The 14266-nt window shown below is 37.0% G+C and overlaps 1 protein-coding gene across 1 annotated transcript; it reads right to left on the reverse strand.

The window, feature by feature from the left end:
• Positions 1-8420: 8420 nt before the first annotated feature.
• LOC131632278 (F-box/kelch-repeat protein At3g23880-like) lies at positions 8421-11819 on the reverse strand. Its single transcript, XM_058903058.1, has 2 exons — positions 10429-11819; positions 8421-9290 (listed from the first exon to the last, which is right to left on the reverse strand). Exons 1-2 carry the CDS (start codon positions 11694-11696, stop codon positions 9245-9247), a joined length of 1314 nt encoding a protein of 437 aa, XP_058759041.1. The 5' UTR covers positions 11697-11819; the 3' UTR covers positions 8421-9244.
• Between the last annotated feature and the right edge of the window lie 2447 nt (positions 11820-14266).

Consider the following 14266-nt stretch of genomic DNA (forward strand, 5'->3'; position numbering starts at 1 on the left):
CTCACCGATCCGACGAGCTTCATCCGGAGAGGTAACCAGGGGGAACTTCTCAAAATAACCTCCATCCTTGTAGCAAGGAGGCAATACAAAGCCACGCTCGGGACCTAGGCTCGACGGCTCATGGCGTCCCCCTCGCTAGCACGAGATCTCTTGGAAGCCCTCTCGTCCTCCTTCATCTGAGGAGAACCTGCCGAGGCCGAGTTCTCTGCAGCACCGGTTCCCCGATTCTTCTTCTTCTGATTCCTCTTTGCGTCCAGCGCCATCTTCAGGACAGTGTCCTCCTTCTCCGGCATAGCATCTGCAAAGAAAAAAATAAAACAAGTTAGCAAAAACACCGGACAGAAGAGGAAAAGCAGGGCGAAGGGACACGACCTAACAACGCCCGAGTCTCCTCGGGAGTCCGACAAGACAACAAAGCCTTGGTATTAATAGGCCGCTGCTCCACAACCAGCACACCATTCTCGTCCAACACGGGACTCCCATTCTTCGTCACCCACTGGGACATAGTAAAGCTGTCTACGTATTTGCAGAGGACCGAATATGACTCTGTGTCCTGCTCGTCCAGATCCCCATCCTCCCAAACGTAATGTTTCGGGGGAGATGAGAAGTGGCCTTTCCACCAGAAAAACGGGAATCTCGTGCAAAATTCCCTTGCTACCTGCCCGTCCTCACCCCTCACTATCTCCCCGTCGGCGTCACGATGGACCACGGAATCCGACACATCATAGTAAGCCGTCGGGCTGATCGGACGGACGACAAAGTACCGGTCCTTGAAGCCTTTTACAGAGTCAGTATACATCCCGAAGAGTTTCCGCTCGGCATTTCTGAACGAGACCCAGCTATATCGCCCGTCTGCCGCCTGCCTTTGGACACAAAAACACCGGCCGAACAATGAGGTCGTGGCGCCAATACCCAAATAGTTACAGACAATCTCGAATGCTCGCATAAAAGCAAAGGCATTCGGATGCAATTGGGACGGCGCCAAACCTAGAAACGCCATCATCGATTTCTGAAAGTCGGAGAAGGGCAATCGGAAGCCGAACTCTTTGAACACATACTCGTACATCGCAAAGCCGTCCCCGTTGAACCGAGAGCAGATGCGCTCGTCCCGAGACGGGCACATCACTTGGTAATTCGGCGCTTCACCCTCTCCCAAAATCTCAATTTCTGTGAAGGCCCCGTCTAGAGACTCAGTGTATCGGGAAGTGACCGTTAAGGCTTCGTCGGCTATCCAGTCGAGCGCAACCGCGCATTCGTAGCTGAACAAGGGCATTGGGGAGACCCCTCCCTCGGTGTCAGAACCCGTAGAATCAGCACAGTCATTGTCGACCAGAGAGGGCGCGTTTTGATCCTCGATGATCTCTACATCGGAGCTAGTGGCCGTCGAGTCGTCCGACTCGCTACTCCATGAATCAGATTCCGAGCTGGACTCCGAGCTGGCGCTCGAATCAAACCCACCTGCACGCAGAAGGGAGAAAGTGAATTCGACAGTTCATCAAATCTACCCTTCCACCGCAATGCAAGCGAAAGGGTAGAGCAGGAGCTGCGGAGCCCCCGGCTAAACCCTCATCGAGGAAAGACGCCCGTCAGCCGGGGACTCACGAAATGACGTGACACGACAACGAAAAATCGTATCCGAACAGGCACGACGGTCTAACACCAACATCATCTGGTCCACCGACCCACGCTAACCCCCGGGCTTCGCCTGGATAACCCGGGGAGGAAGCAACGACCTCTCGTTGGACCCAACCTACGTTTACGACGACGACCGCGAAAATAAAGCGCACAAACCCTAAGGAAAAGAATAAAGCAACGAAGAAGGAAGCGAACTTACGTGAAGACATGATGACGATGACCGGATGAGCTTCTCGGTAAACGAACAGTATGTTGAACAAATCTGGAAAAATATCTTCCGAGGAACGCCTGTTTGATGCCGAGCACGTAAACAGAGAGAGGAAAACTTCCAAATGAGAGAATTCGCCCCCTTTTATAAAGAAGGGGCTCGGAAGGCGAAGCGTCACCTCTCCTGACAAGCGCCGCCTCCTAGACCCTAGGCCATCATTACCTATGCCACGTCAGCGCGTGTCACCCACGCGCGGCGTTTCGTACCCTCCACAGGCTGTTCCTCCAAGCACATCTGGTTGACGAGGATCCATCTCACCGAGCATCTCCGAGGTCATGGGTCCGAGCATAAAGCAAAGTCACAGCTTCTTGACCAGAAAACTCCGACTTGGGGGGCTCCTGTTCTGGACTGGGCCAAGGTTAGGCCCAATATAGTTTTCGGCCCAGTGAACCTCAGAGGCCCACGTTCCTCCATGACGCTCCTACGCACCTAGGATGCCCACCTTAGACGTGCTCGGCTGCCCCATATCCCCGGAGCATATGGCACCCGGCATGCTCGGCACTACCATCCCCGCGAACACCTTCGTTGCCGAGGACCCTGCTCCGCGCAGGTCTCCTTCATATCCAACCCTCCGAACAACACGAATTCCACGTGGCTCCTAAAAGACCGCGTCTCCCTTGAACTTCGGAGCGGTTAACCAGGACAGAGGGCATGCACGCACCTCCGATATTTCCGCTCAGGAAACCTGGCAGTCTCCTAGTTGGGCTTGGGAATCCAACCCAATAGCGAGATCATGGCCCAGCGCTGGGGGCTATAAATACCCTCTTTAACTAGAGGGTCAGGTATTCACTTCTTTCTAACCTTTAGCTAGTACTTGCACTCCTTTGCTCGTCTTCTTACTTTGGCATCGGAGTACCTTGCAGGTACACCCCCCCTCCTCCTTCCTAGAAGATCCAGTCCGAGCAGCCTACGACGATTCTTCTGGTCAGGTACGATCAATTTTTAACATATAATTTCATTAATTATGATGTATAATGTTGTAATCATTTAAAAAATAATTATTTTAATAATTTAAAAAAATTTATGACAAACAAATTATTACAAAATTAAAATTTTATTTAATCTCTTTATTTCTTATTCATGACAATTTGTATTTAAGTTATTCTTTATTAATACTAACTCACTTTAATTATATTATAATTATATTTAAAATGAATATCTTTTTAAAATAAAATCAAAAGAAATTTGGGATATTGGTTTATTTTCTTGGGGTGCGTTTGGATATGCATATTCGAAAGATATTTTTTAGTTTTCATGGATGTTTTTCACTCTATATGAGTGTACTGAGAAATTCCCTAAGGCTTTGTTTGCGAGTTTGGAGGGGAGAGGAAGACTTCCGAAAAGGAAATTTTAAAAAAATATAGAAAAGTATTTGACATTTTTTGAAAAAATTATTTTGTTTAGAATATAAAGAGTTATTATCATTACTAAATTTTTAATTTTCAAAATACTATAACAACTTAAAAGATATTTGAAAATTTTATGTAAGCCCTCCAAAACCCTTCTTCAATACAATTTTTGAGTTTCTCATTTTATGGGATTTTTGGTGTTATGAATAAACTCAAACCCTCCTACCCAAAATCTTTTTATCCTTTTCATCTAATTTTTCCTATTTTCCAAAATCTTCCCCTCTCTTCCCCTCTAAACTCGCAAACAAAGCCTAATAGAAATGCTCCGTAACATATAAATTTATATCATACTAATTTATGAATTCTGCTGACAAATCCAAAATGACTAGAAATGCTCCATAACATATAAATTTATATCATACTAATTTATGAACTCGGTTGACAAATCCAAAATGACTAATATTGTGGAAACACTGGAGTACATGAGCAATACATAAATTGTGAAACTTGTGCTACTTGTTTGGAAGGAATGAAGGTGATACCAAAATGACTAATGTGGAAACCAATGTTTTAAAAACCGGATCAAACCGGTCGGTTGAACTGGGAACCGGTCAGATAATCGGTCTGGTTCAATAGCTGGATTGAAAATGTTATTGAATCGGTGTGAACCGGTCAAAACCGATGTAAACTGCTAAAACCAAGAAAACCGACGATTTTTCTGAATAGGCAGTTTAAGTGCATTTTTTAATTTTTTTTAATTTTAAAAAATTAAAACAACGTCGTATTGATTATTTTAATGAAAAATTAAAATAAAAAACAAAATAAATAAAACAAAATAAAAAATGTTGCAGATGCGGTTGATTTTGTTACCGATGATTTTGATATTGAAGAAGGAGATTCCAACATTGAAACGATTTTTCCTTTCTTGAATTAAATTTAGTAGACAATGTAATTATTTTGTTATAAATTATTCAATTAGATTATGTTGCGGTTAAACTTTGTTTGCAATTATATTTTGTAATTTTGTACTTTTTTATTATGTGTGATACCTATGTTTAAAATTTGAATTTAAATTATGAACTCGTGAATTTATTTATAAAATGATATTTTCAAAAAATTTAAGTGCTAGTTATATTTTGTAGAGACTGAATCATCCAGTTTGACAAATTTTATACCTATATAATTTTGTTATAACGACCAATCTATTCAACCGAGTTATCCGGTTTAATCCAGTTTAGTCATGCGGTTCGACCAGTGAGGCAGTGGTTCGACCAATAAATCAGTGACCCAGTACGGCAGTACCCTCACCGGTTTAATGTCCGATCCAATTTTTAAAACACCGGTGGAAACAAGTACATGGGCAATACATAAATTGTGAAACTTGTGCTATTTGTTTGGAAGGAATGAAGGTGATATGGATGTTTTTCCGAGGAATTTTAGAAGTGAAAAGTTGAGTTAACTTTTTGAATTCAAAAAGTTCGAATTTAGATTTATGGTAGCTTAGTGTAACCTAACACTGGAGGTGGGTGGGTGCATGTGAGTGCAGCTTATCATAATGCATGTAGCTGTCTTTACTATTGAAACTCATTTTCATAAATTATAAATTAATCCCTTTGAATTTTGAAAAATGCAAATTAGGATGGAGTGTTAATTCATTGGTTATAAGCTTTTTGGAGGCAAGGGTCATAGTAGGTCATTAGGTCACATACAACGAATAAGAAAACATGAAATAAGGCGAAATAATCAATTATGGAGATCATGATCCCTTCCCTTTAAATATGATTTGATTCATCTGCCATATGTTTTTGAGTAATTATTATAACGGTCTGAACAAAATCACATGGTCAAGTTATTGGGACTGCAAAATGCAAAATTTCTGGCATTCTTTGTCCAACTTCCTACACCCTTTAACACATCAATACTTGGCCAAAGTTGAGGATGTTCATTTCTCTTCCTTAATGAGGATGGATTGCAACAACAAGAGGAGAGAATGGATGAAAATGTTGGGGGTGTTGTGAGCTTGAATTACAAGATAGTATGGTGATAATGTAAAGCTAGGATTGCATGCAATGGCTCAAAAGAAAAAAAAATTGCTTATGGAGAAACACATAGAGAGGACATAGAAAGAGAAACGTGATAGCCATCAATCTCGTTTTTCTCAAACCTCTCTCAATACAATTGAGAATAAGCTTTCATCTACCGTTGGATCAGGCTCAAACTTGGACAGTAGGTTAATAACACACTAAATTGTTTTGCTTCTTTAATTGCATCCAGATATGAACCCAAAGAATTATTCACGAATTAAACCGTTGTTATCATTTGGGTTATGCCTACTTCATTGTTTAGCTTATTTCACTAGATTAACTCCCCTCTGCATGCAATTATAACCCCTTGATCCGTCATAATTGATCATGGGTTTTGAGCATTAGTATCAAATGCTAAATTTGAAATCTAGATTTAGTGTTCTTAATTCTTACCATAATAGAAATACTCCATAGAACATATAAATTTATATCATACTAATTTATGGACTCAGTTGACAAATCCAAAATGACTAATACTGTGGAAACACTGAAGTACATGGGCAATACATAAATTGTGAGACTTGTGCTACTTGTTTGGAAGGAATGAAGGTGATATGTGTTAGGATGTTGGTTTGGGCCTTAGTCCAAACCAAATAAATAGGAGTTGGTTTAGTAAATATTCCCCTGGGAGTCTCATATAAATAGGAGTGTATGGGACAATAGTTAGGTATGTTATTATTTTCTATTTTCATATTAGGGTTTGGGCAGAGAGAATCATCTCTCCTCTGAGGAGCATTTATTCTGGAAGTATAGAGATCAGTCTCTGTAATAAATCTTAATTCAATCAATATTATATTTTCCATTTATCTTAATTTTCGATCCCCGTCAATTAGTCTGACCTACCGGATTTGAATTAAGAACTATTATAGAGACTAGTCCCTATAATTTCAGAGCAAATGGTTCTTAGAGTCTCTCTCTCTCTCTCTCTCTCTCTCTCTCTCTCTCTCTCTCTCTCTCTCTCTCTCTCTCTCTCTCTCTCTCTCTCTCTCTTCTCTCTCTTCTCCTCAAACCCTAATATGAAAACATAAAATAATAACATACTTAACAACTGTCTCATACACTCCTATTTATATGGGACTCCTATTTATATGGGAAATACTAACTAAGCCAACTCCTGTTTATTTTGTTTGGACTAAGGCCCAAACCAATATCTTAACAATATGGATGCTTTTTCAAAGGAATTTTAGAAGTAAAAGTTGAGATGGATGTTTTTTCAAAGGAATTTTAGAAGTAAAAGTTGAGTTTTGTTAACTTTTTTGAATTCAAAAAGTTGGAAACCACGTCCCTGCCCATGCATCTGATGTTCTTGCACAACTACCGACTGAACTGACTTAACAGGACCCAAATGAACTTTTTCGCCAGATGCCGCAATCCTACTCTCTATCTCCAAATACCGCTCCCTATCGAGACTATACATACTCCCAAAGCATATATATACACCACCGAGTTAGGTTCCCTCAAGTTGAGCAACTCACACGCACATCATTATAAACAGCATTACCGTCACCAATATGATACCAAACAGTGTCATTTTAAATGATGAGAAAAATATTTTAAAAATGTACTTTTAGACAGATTATTATACAATCAAAAGATAACTGCAATTGTGTTCAGACAAGTTTCAGAGTTCATTCTTCTGCAAAAAAAAAAACTATAAATTTTCCAAAATCTTCCCCTCTCTTCCCCTTCAAACTCGCAAACAAAGCCTAATAGAAATGCTCCGTAACATATAAATTTATATCATACTAATTTATGAATTCTGCTGACAAATCCAAAATGACTAGAAATGCTCCATAACATATAAATTTATATCATACTAATTTATGAACTCGGTTGACAAATCCAAAATGACTAATATTGTGGAAACACTGGAGTACATGGGCAATACATAAATTGTGAAACTTGTGCTACTTGTTTGGAAGGAATGAAGGTGATACCAAAATGACTAATGTGGAAACCAATGTATTAAAAACCGGACCAAACCGGTCGGTTGAACTGGGAACCGGTCAGATAATCGGTCTGGTTCAATAGCTGGATCGAAAATGTTATTGAATCGATGTGAACCGGTCAAAACCGGTGTAAACTGCTAAAACCAGGAAAACCGACGATTTTTCTGAACAGGCGGTTTAAGTGCATTTTTTAATTTTTTTTAATTTTAAAAAATTAAAACAACGACGTATTGATTATTTTAATAAAAAATTAAAATAAAAAACAAAATAAATAAAATAAAATAAAAATGTTACAAATGCGGTTGATTTTGTTACCGATGATTTTGATATTGAAGAAGGAGATTCCAACATTGAAACGATTTTTCCTTTCTTGAATTAAATTTAGTAGACAATGTAATTATTTTGTTATTAATTATTCAATTAGATTATGTTGCGGTTAAACTTTGTTTGCAATTATATTTTGTAATTTTGTACTTTTTTATTATGTGTGATACCTATGTTTAAAATTTGAATTTAAATTATGAACTCGTGAATTTATTTATAAAATGATATTTTCAAAAAATTTAAGTGCTAGTTATATTTTGTAGAGACTGAATCATCCAGTTTGACAAATTTTATACCTATATAATTTTGTTATAACGACCGATCTATTCAACCGAGTTATCCGGTTTAATCCAGTTTAGTCATGCGGTTCGATCAGTGAGGCAGTGGTTCGACCAATAAATCAGTGACCCAATACCCTCACCGGTTTAATGTCCGATCCGATTTTTAAAACACGGGTGAAAACAAGTACATGGGCAATACATAAATTGTGAAACTTGTGCTATTTGTTTGGAAGGAATGAAGGTGATATGGATGTTTTTTCCGAGGAATTTTAGAAGTGAAAAGTTGAGTTAACTTTTTGAATTCAAAAAGTTCGAAATTTTTCCTTTTTATTAGATGTTATAAAACAGAATTAGATGCAAGAAATATTGTTAAATTTCTATTTCTTGTTCCTTCTTATTATTTATATGATATTCCAATGATTGGAGATGTTATTGTTAATGGTAAGGAAATTTCAATTCAAGACATTTTTGAAAATTCTAGAGCAAACAAATCTAGAAAGTCATTAGATATAGGTTTCACCTAAATCCAGTTGTGTTTTAAGCCAATGAAGTGGACAAAATCTCTCGAAGATTAGATAATGGTCACTCCAGCGCCTATCCCCTCCGCAACTTAATTTTAACCATTGAATTAAGAATTCTCCAACTGCAGGGTGCTTCGAGATCAACCTGTGTGAAACACATCCCTCTCTTGAAATTGAAACCCTATACAACCACACAGAACCCATCGTCATCCTCAAGCATCATCCAAATGAACCATACACCGCAATCCAACTCTCTATCTCCAAATAATGCTCCCTAACGAGACTATACAAATTCCCAAAGAATATATAAACCACCGAGTTAGGTTCCCTCAAGTTGAGCCAACTCACACACTCGTCATTATAAACAACATTACCATCACCAATATGATACCAAACAGTGTCATTTTAAATGATGAGAAAAATATTTTAAGAATGTACTTTTAGACAGATTATTATGCAATCCGAAGATAACTGCAATTGCGCTCAGACAAGTTTTAGAGTTCATTCTTCTGCAACAAAAACTAAATGTGTCTCAACGCTGGGCCTGGGAGGATCACATGTACATAATAATATTTGTGTTTGCCAAAACCAAGGTTGATATCATCGTAAAGAAGTTGGATGTTTATGCAACAATAATTCTTCCCAGTGGCTCTCTTACACAAATAGGAGTACAATTGTAAAACAACATATTTTGCAGTAAATTCTACGACGTTTACAAAGTAGTCCTAAAGAGGAACCAATAGAGCCAGAAACATCTTATACCAAATGAGCACTAAAACTAAAGAAAATATAGAGCTCCAATAATACTTTTTTCCTTTCTTCCTACCAAGCCATCAACCATCAATAATGCCATATGTGCTTGAAGTTGATGGTGTGGTCCTGTGATTCAAAAAAGAACCATATTAGACAGGAGACTGAAACATCAAAATACAAAATGTAGATAAAAAGTAAAGAAATTAGTTTCAACCTTGAGATTGAAACATAAAAATACAAAAAGTAAAAAGTAAAGAAATTAGTTTCAACCTTGATTACAAGCCAGTACTACTGCAATATCATCATCAGTACAAAAATAAATTAATCCTAGCTTCCAAAAATTGGATATACTTGAACTGGTATAAACAAAACTAAACCATATATAATAATTTATACATGTGTGTAATAATTTGTAAAATCATTTTAATGCTTAATATCTATATAGATCACCTAGATGTAAATATTGTAATAGGAATAGTATAAAAAACATTGTAACAAAACCACTCTACTTATTCAACCAGAACACAAGGAGGTGAGTTGACAAACATACCTTCAGCTAGTTTGAACGTTTATACAATACAGAATACAAGTACAAATACGTTCATTATCTATAACAAAGTTTTGAAGTAAGCAAAAACATTATAAGTTTGAAGAGAAACTAATGTTTTTCTTTTTGGTTTGAAGTAAACAAAAACATTATAAGTTTGAAGAGAAACTAATGTTTTTCTTTTCTCATATATGTATAGATCTATAGATCATAAATCAGTCTAGGTCAAGAGATATGTCACATATGCATCACCAACCCATCGATATGTTTCTAGCATTAACCAAAAACATTAAAAGTTTCAAGAGAAACTAATGTTTTTCTTTTCTCATATAAGTATAAATCAGTCCAAGTCAAGAGATATGTCACATGTGTCACCACCAACCCATTGACATGTTTCTGGCATTAACATTACACTCTCTTCTCTACCACTTTTTAACATTATCCCAAATTAAGGACATCTTCGTACTTTAGTTTTGTATAAAATGGTTTGAAAAGACATAACAAATAAAATCATTCAAGAGTTACTAAATTTCCTTTTGGGAGGATCAACTTCTAGTCATAATAATATTAATAGTAATAATATTTAAACAAAGAAACAACATAAATCCTAAGCCACTGAAAAGAGAGTACCCGCACTAGCTAAGATTTTAAAACATCATACATGAAACTACAACAAAAAGAAAAACCAAACAATTAAATCATTGAAGAGAAACTTACTTTGGACAGGTCGAAACCAAGCTTTCAACATAATCCTTGGTATAAAACCACAATATCTCGGTGTGCTTTGAAGTAATTTCCTCTACTATATTATATCTCCAATTATAGAGAATTGCCGGTTGGTTGTAAAAACCATCACCTTCTTGATTGGTTGCAATAATCAGTGTGTCGCTACTGTCAGAAAAATACAAAGGAAATAGAAACAATTGAGAACCATATGCCAGCCAATCATCAATGCCATGATAAATTCGAAGACTTTGAAAACTAATGCTGAGGAATAGAGTCCAAGACTCTCGAACTCCAAATTCCATCATCTTCCATATAACAAAATGAGTTCCCTTGGCACGGTGAGAAAAACAAAGACAGTCCATCAACACATTTACAGATGGCTCGACAGGTGGTACTTCAACAAAACCCCGAGGTGGCAACAACTCCTGGTAAGTCTCCGTGCCAAGATTGAGCGAGACAATCACAAATTGGTCGATGGTAATATCATTCCAATCATATTCAGTCTTATTTCGAATAGCCAACCAGTTAATAGTACTACTTACATAAACACCACTATTCACAAATGGGTAACGGCCGGGACTACTAGGATGAAGGCCAAATGGAACCGTTGGAAAACACTCAATGTTTTTCCAAACATTGTCACTCAAACTAAAAACTTTCACCTTGTTTGGAGAGAATGCCACCACCTTATACGAGTTGGCTGAAACATCATAACCAAATGCCAATCTCCAAAAGTCAGTTAGATAACCTAATTTTTCAGATAATGTCCTCGTGGCTGGGTTCCAAAAACGGAGCCAGAATATTTTATTCTTGGTAGCCCAAAAACCACCGAGCAAGCAGAGCAATCCATTACATGAACCAACTATCTTCCAGCAATCCATATTCCTCAATCGGTAGTGAGACTGAGGATCATAGGAATTAGTGATACGCCTCAATCGATAGTTGTCAATGATGAGCAATGGACTCTCTATCAAATCAGTTACGGTAAAGGGTAAGACACTGCAATCCGAATCCTCGTCAGGCATAGACCATTCTGGTGTCAGTAAGAAATGGGTATTTTTTGGCGATCGCTGAAGGTGCAATTTGGCGAAAGCAGGATCGGAGATTAGGGTTTTCAATGACTTACAAACACATTTCATTTGCATGAGAGTTTTGACAGGAAGCCGCGAAAGAATTTCTGAAATGAGTTCATCAAGGAGGACTGACAACGACGGCGGAGCGCCGTTTAAATGCGGAGACTTCGCTGGAGAGGAATTCATGAACGGCTACTGAGTCTGTGCCGGTAAGAACGCACTGATGTTAAAATTGAGATACAACGTATTGAAGTTGAAACCCTCGTAATTTACCCGGAAAAATAAAGATAAGAAATTTTATTTTGAAAAGTTGTTTCGCAAACATTTTGATATTTTTAGAAAAATTTATAGTTTTAATTAATTTTTTAAAATTTCACGGGAATCTCATTCCCATCCTTTTACATGAGAATGATTTCATATGAGAATGACTTCATGAGAATATGAGAAGTTATTTTCATTCTTGTAATAAACATGAGTATACACATTTTTTATTGATATATGGAATCTTATTTCTAAATTTGAAACAAACACACCCTAACATTTGTGTATTTTTTTTTACAAGTCGTGCAAGTCTTTAAACAGCATAATTATTTTATAAAAAAATAAGAGAAATTTTCTCAAAAGAAAATTGAAAGAAACTAATAGATTTTAAAATATTTTCTTTAAACAGTTTTGAGATTTACTCCCTCCATCACACAATGAATGACCTGGCACACCATTTTATACCGATTAAGAAAAGTGTATAAAAATGAGAGAATATTGTTTTATTACCGTACTCTTATCATGTATTGGGAATTGTAAATTTTTTATTAATTAGAGGGTATGATTGAAAAAAGTGTATTGAAAATTGAAATAGATCATTCATTTTTGGGACATCATTTTATTTCAAATGGGTCACTCATTGTGAGACAGAGAGAGTAGTTGGAGATGATGTTTTCCATCTTATAACAAATACTTTTGTAAGAAGTAATTTGCATTCTTTTCTTTTTAAGACTCTTATCACATTAATTTTTAAGATAGACTGCTCCAAAAAATTTAAAGATTTCAGGTTCATAGCTTGTGTAACACTATTTACAAATTTATTACAAAGATTATGGTTAACACATTGCGTCATTATCTAAATTAGATTATTGGACCCTTCCAGAGTAGTTTTTTTCTTCTGGTAAATGGAGAATTAATAATGTCATTATCCTCCAAGATAGGGGTGGCAAAACGGGCCGGGGCCCGCCAGACCGCCTGCGCACCCGCCAAAAAATAGCGGGTTGGGTTGGGATTTTAGGCTCGCCGCTCGCAAAAGCCCGCCCCGCCAAAACCCGCCGCCCGCCATACCCGCCCCGCCAAAGCCCGCCGCTCGCCAAAACCTGCTCCTCCTCCAAAACTCACTCTTTTTTTAGTTAATTCTAGTAATTGCAATTCTTGATGGTTTATTTTATACATTTATTTATAAATATATGTAATATATTTTAGAGTAAATTTGTTAAAAAATTACTTTTATAAAAAATTGTGTTAAAAAATAAGTGAAAAGTTTAATTAAAAGGTAAAAAAACATATTAATCTATTAAAAAATATAAATAAAAATAGGCGGGTAAGTCCGCCACCCGCCAACCCGCCATCTTGGTGTTAGGAGTGAATTAATGGTAATTTCATGTGTTAATATAAGTAATTTCTTTTCTAAACTAATGCAAATTGTGATAGATCCATAGGTTTTTAGTGAGAATTGAACTGAAAAGGTTTAGTTCATGTGTAAAGCAAATCGAATCACTTGTGGGTATTATTGATGCAGGTTTAGAGCTGAAATGGAGCTTTAGGAAAACATGAAGAGGAAAGAAAGCTGGACGTCTCAAAGGCAAAGCAAAAAGATGAAGTTTGACAAGGGCGCGCCGCGGAAGCTCTAGACAGCGCCGCGCCAAAGTTTCTGTTTTTGATCGCGCCGCGCACATCCGTTGCCGCGCCGCGGCCTCGGCGTTAAAAGCCCAAAACTTATAAATAGAAGCCCTAGATTTCAAAGTAAAGACAGATCTTTTGTGAGCGAAATTAGGAGAGCATTCTGAGTTTGAAGCCGAGAACAACAATCGAAGGCCAAATCTTTACCAATTGAAGACATTCCGTTGATGAAGATGAATCCCTCTATTAATTCTTGTGTGTTCTCCATGTCTATGGAGAGCTAAATTCCTCTTGTTGAGTTTAAGGTAGTAATTAACCAATGAATATACAATACCATTGATTCTTTCCTTTGAACAATTGTTTGAATTTATTATCAATAAGAAACCTTGCTTTTATATTAAATTATTGTGGAGTCTTTGATCGAAAGAAAAGATTCTAACTTTTGCCCTAGGTTACTATATTGATTCAATCTCAATTTGCAGAGATGGAATTGTGATTGAGTTTTCATAATTATCGTTCCTTATTACTATTATCGATATTGATATTTGGAGAGATCGAATCTCATACCGGTAAAAGTCTATCTAATTTGATTTGCAGACATGGAATCATATTTGAGGATAAGTGAAGATAGTAATTCAAATGATTGTTCAATTGTGAATTAATTAATAAATTGTATAGGAATAGGTTGATGAACCCTAAAGCTCAACATACTTCCTTAATCGTTAACAAACGTTCATTATTTGCATTTAAATTATTGTTTAAATTTGATAGTATTATAATCATAAAACAAATCCAATTACTTTTTCTCACTCAAAATAACTAACTATAGAACGACAGTGATATTAACCAATCCCTGTGGATACGATATATTA

Source organism: Vicia villosa, unplaced genomic scaffold (genome assembly GCF_029867415.1).
Source record: "Vicia villosa cultivar HV-30 ecotype Madison, WI unplaced genomic scaffold, Vvil1.0 ctg.000924F_1_1, whole genome shotgun sequence".
NCBI classification, from domain to species: Eukaryota; Viridiplantae; Streptophyta; class Magnoliopsida; order Fabales; family Fabaceae; genus Vicia; species Vicia villosa.

Bases quoted from the DNA above. Each gene is read 5' to 3' on its own strand.
- LOC131632278 (XM_058903058.1), bottom strand. From the start codon at position 11,696: ATGAATTCCTCTCCAGCGAAGTCTCCGCATTTAAACGGCGCTCCGCCG. The intron at 9,291-10,428 runs GTAAGTTTCTCT...TTTGAATCACAG, and splicing joins TTGGTTTCGACCTGTCCAAA to GACCACACCATCAACTTCAA.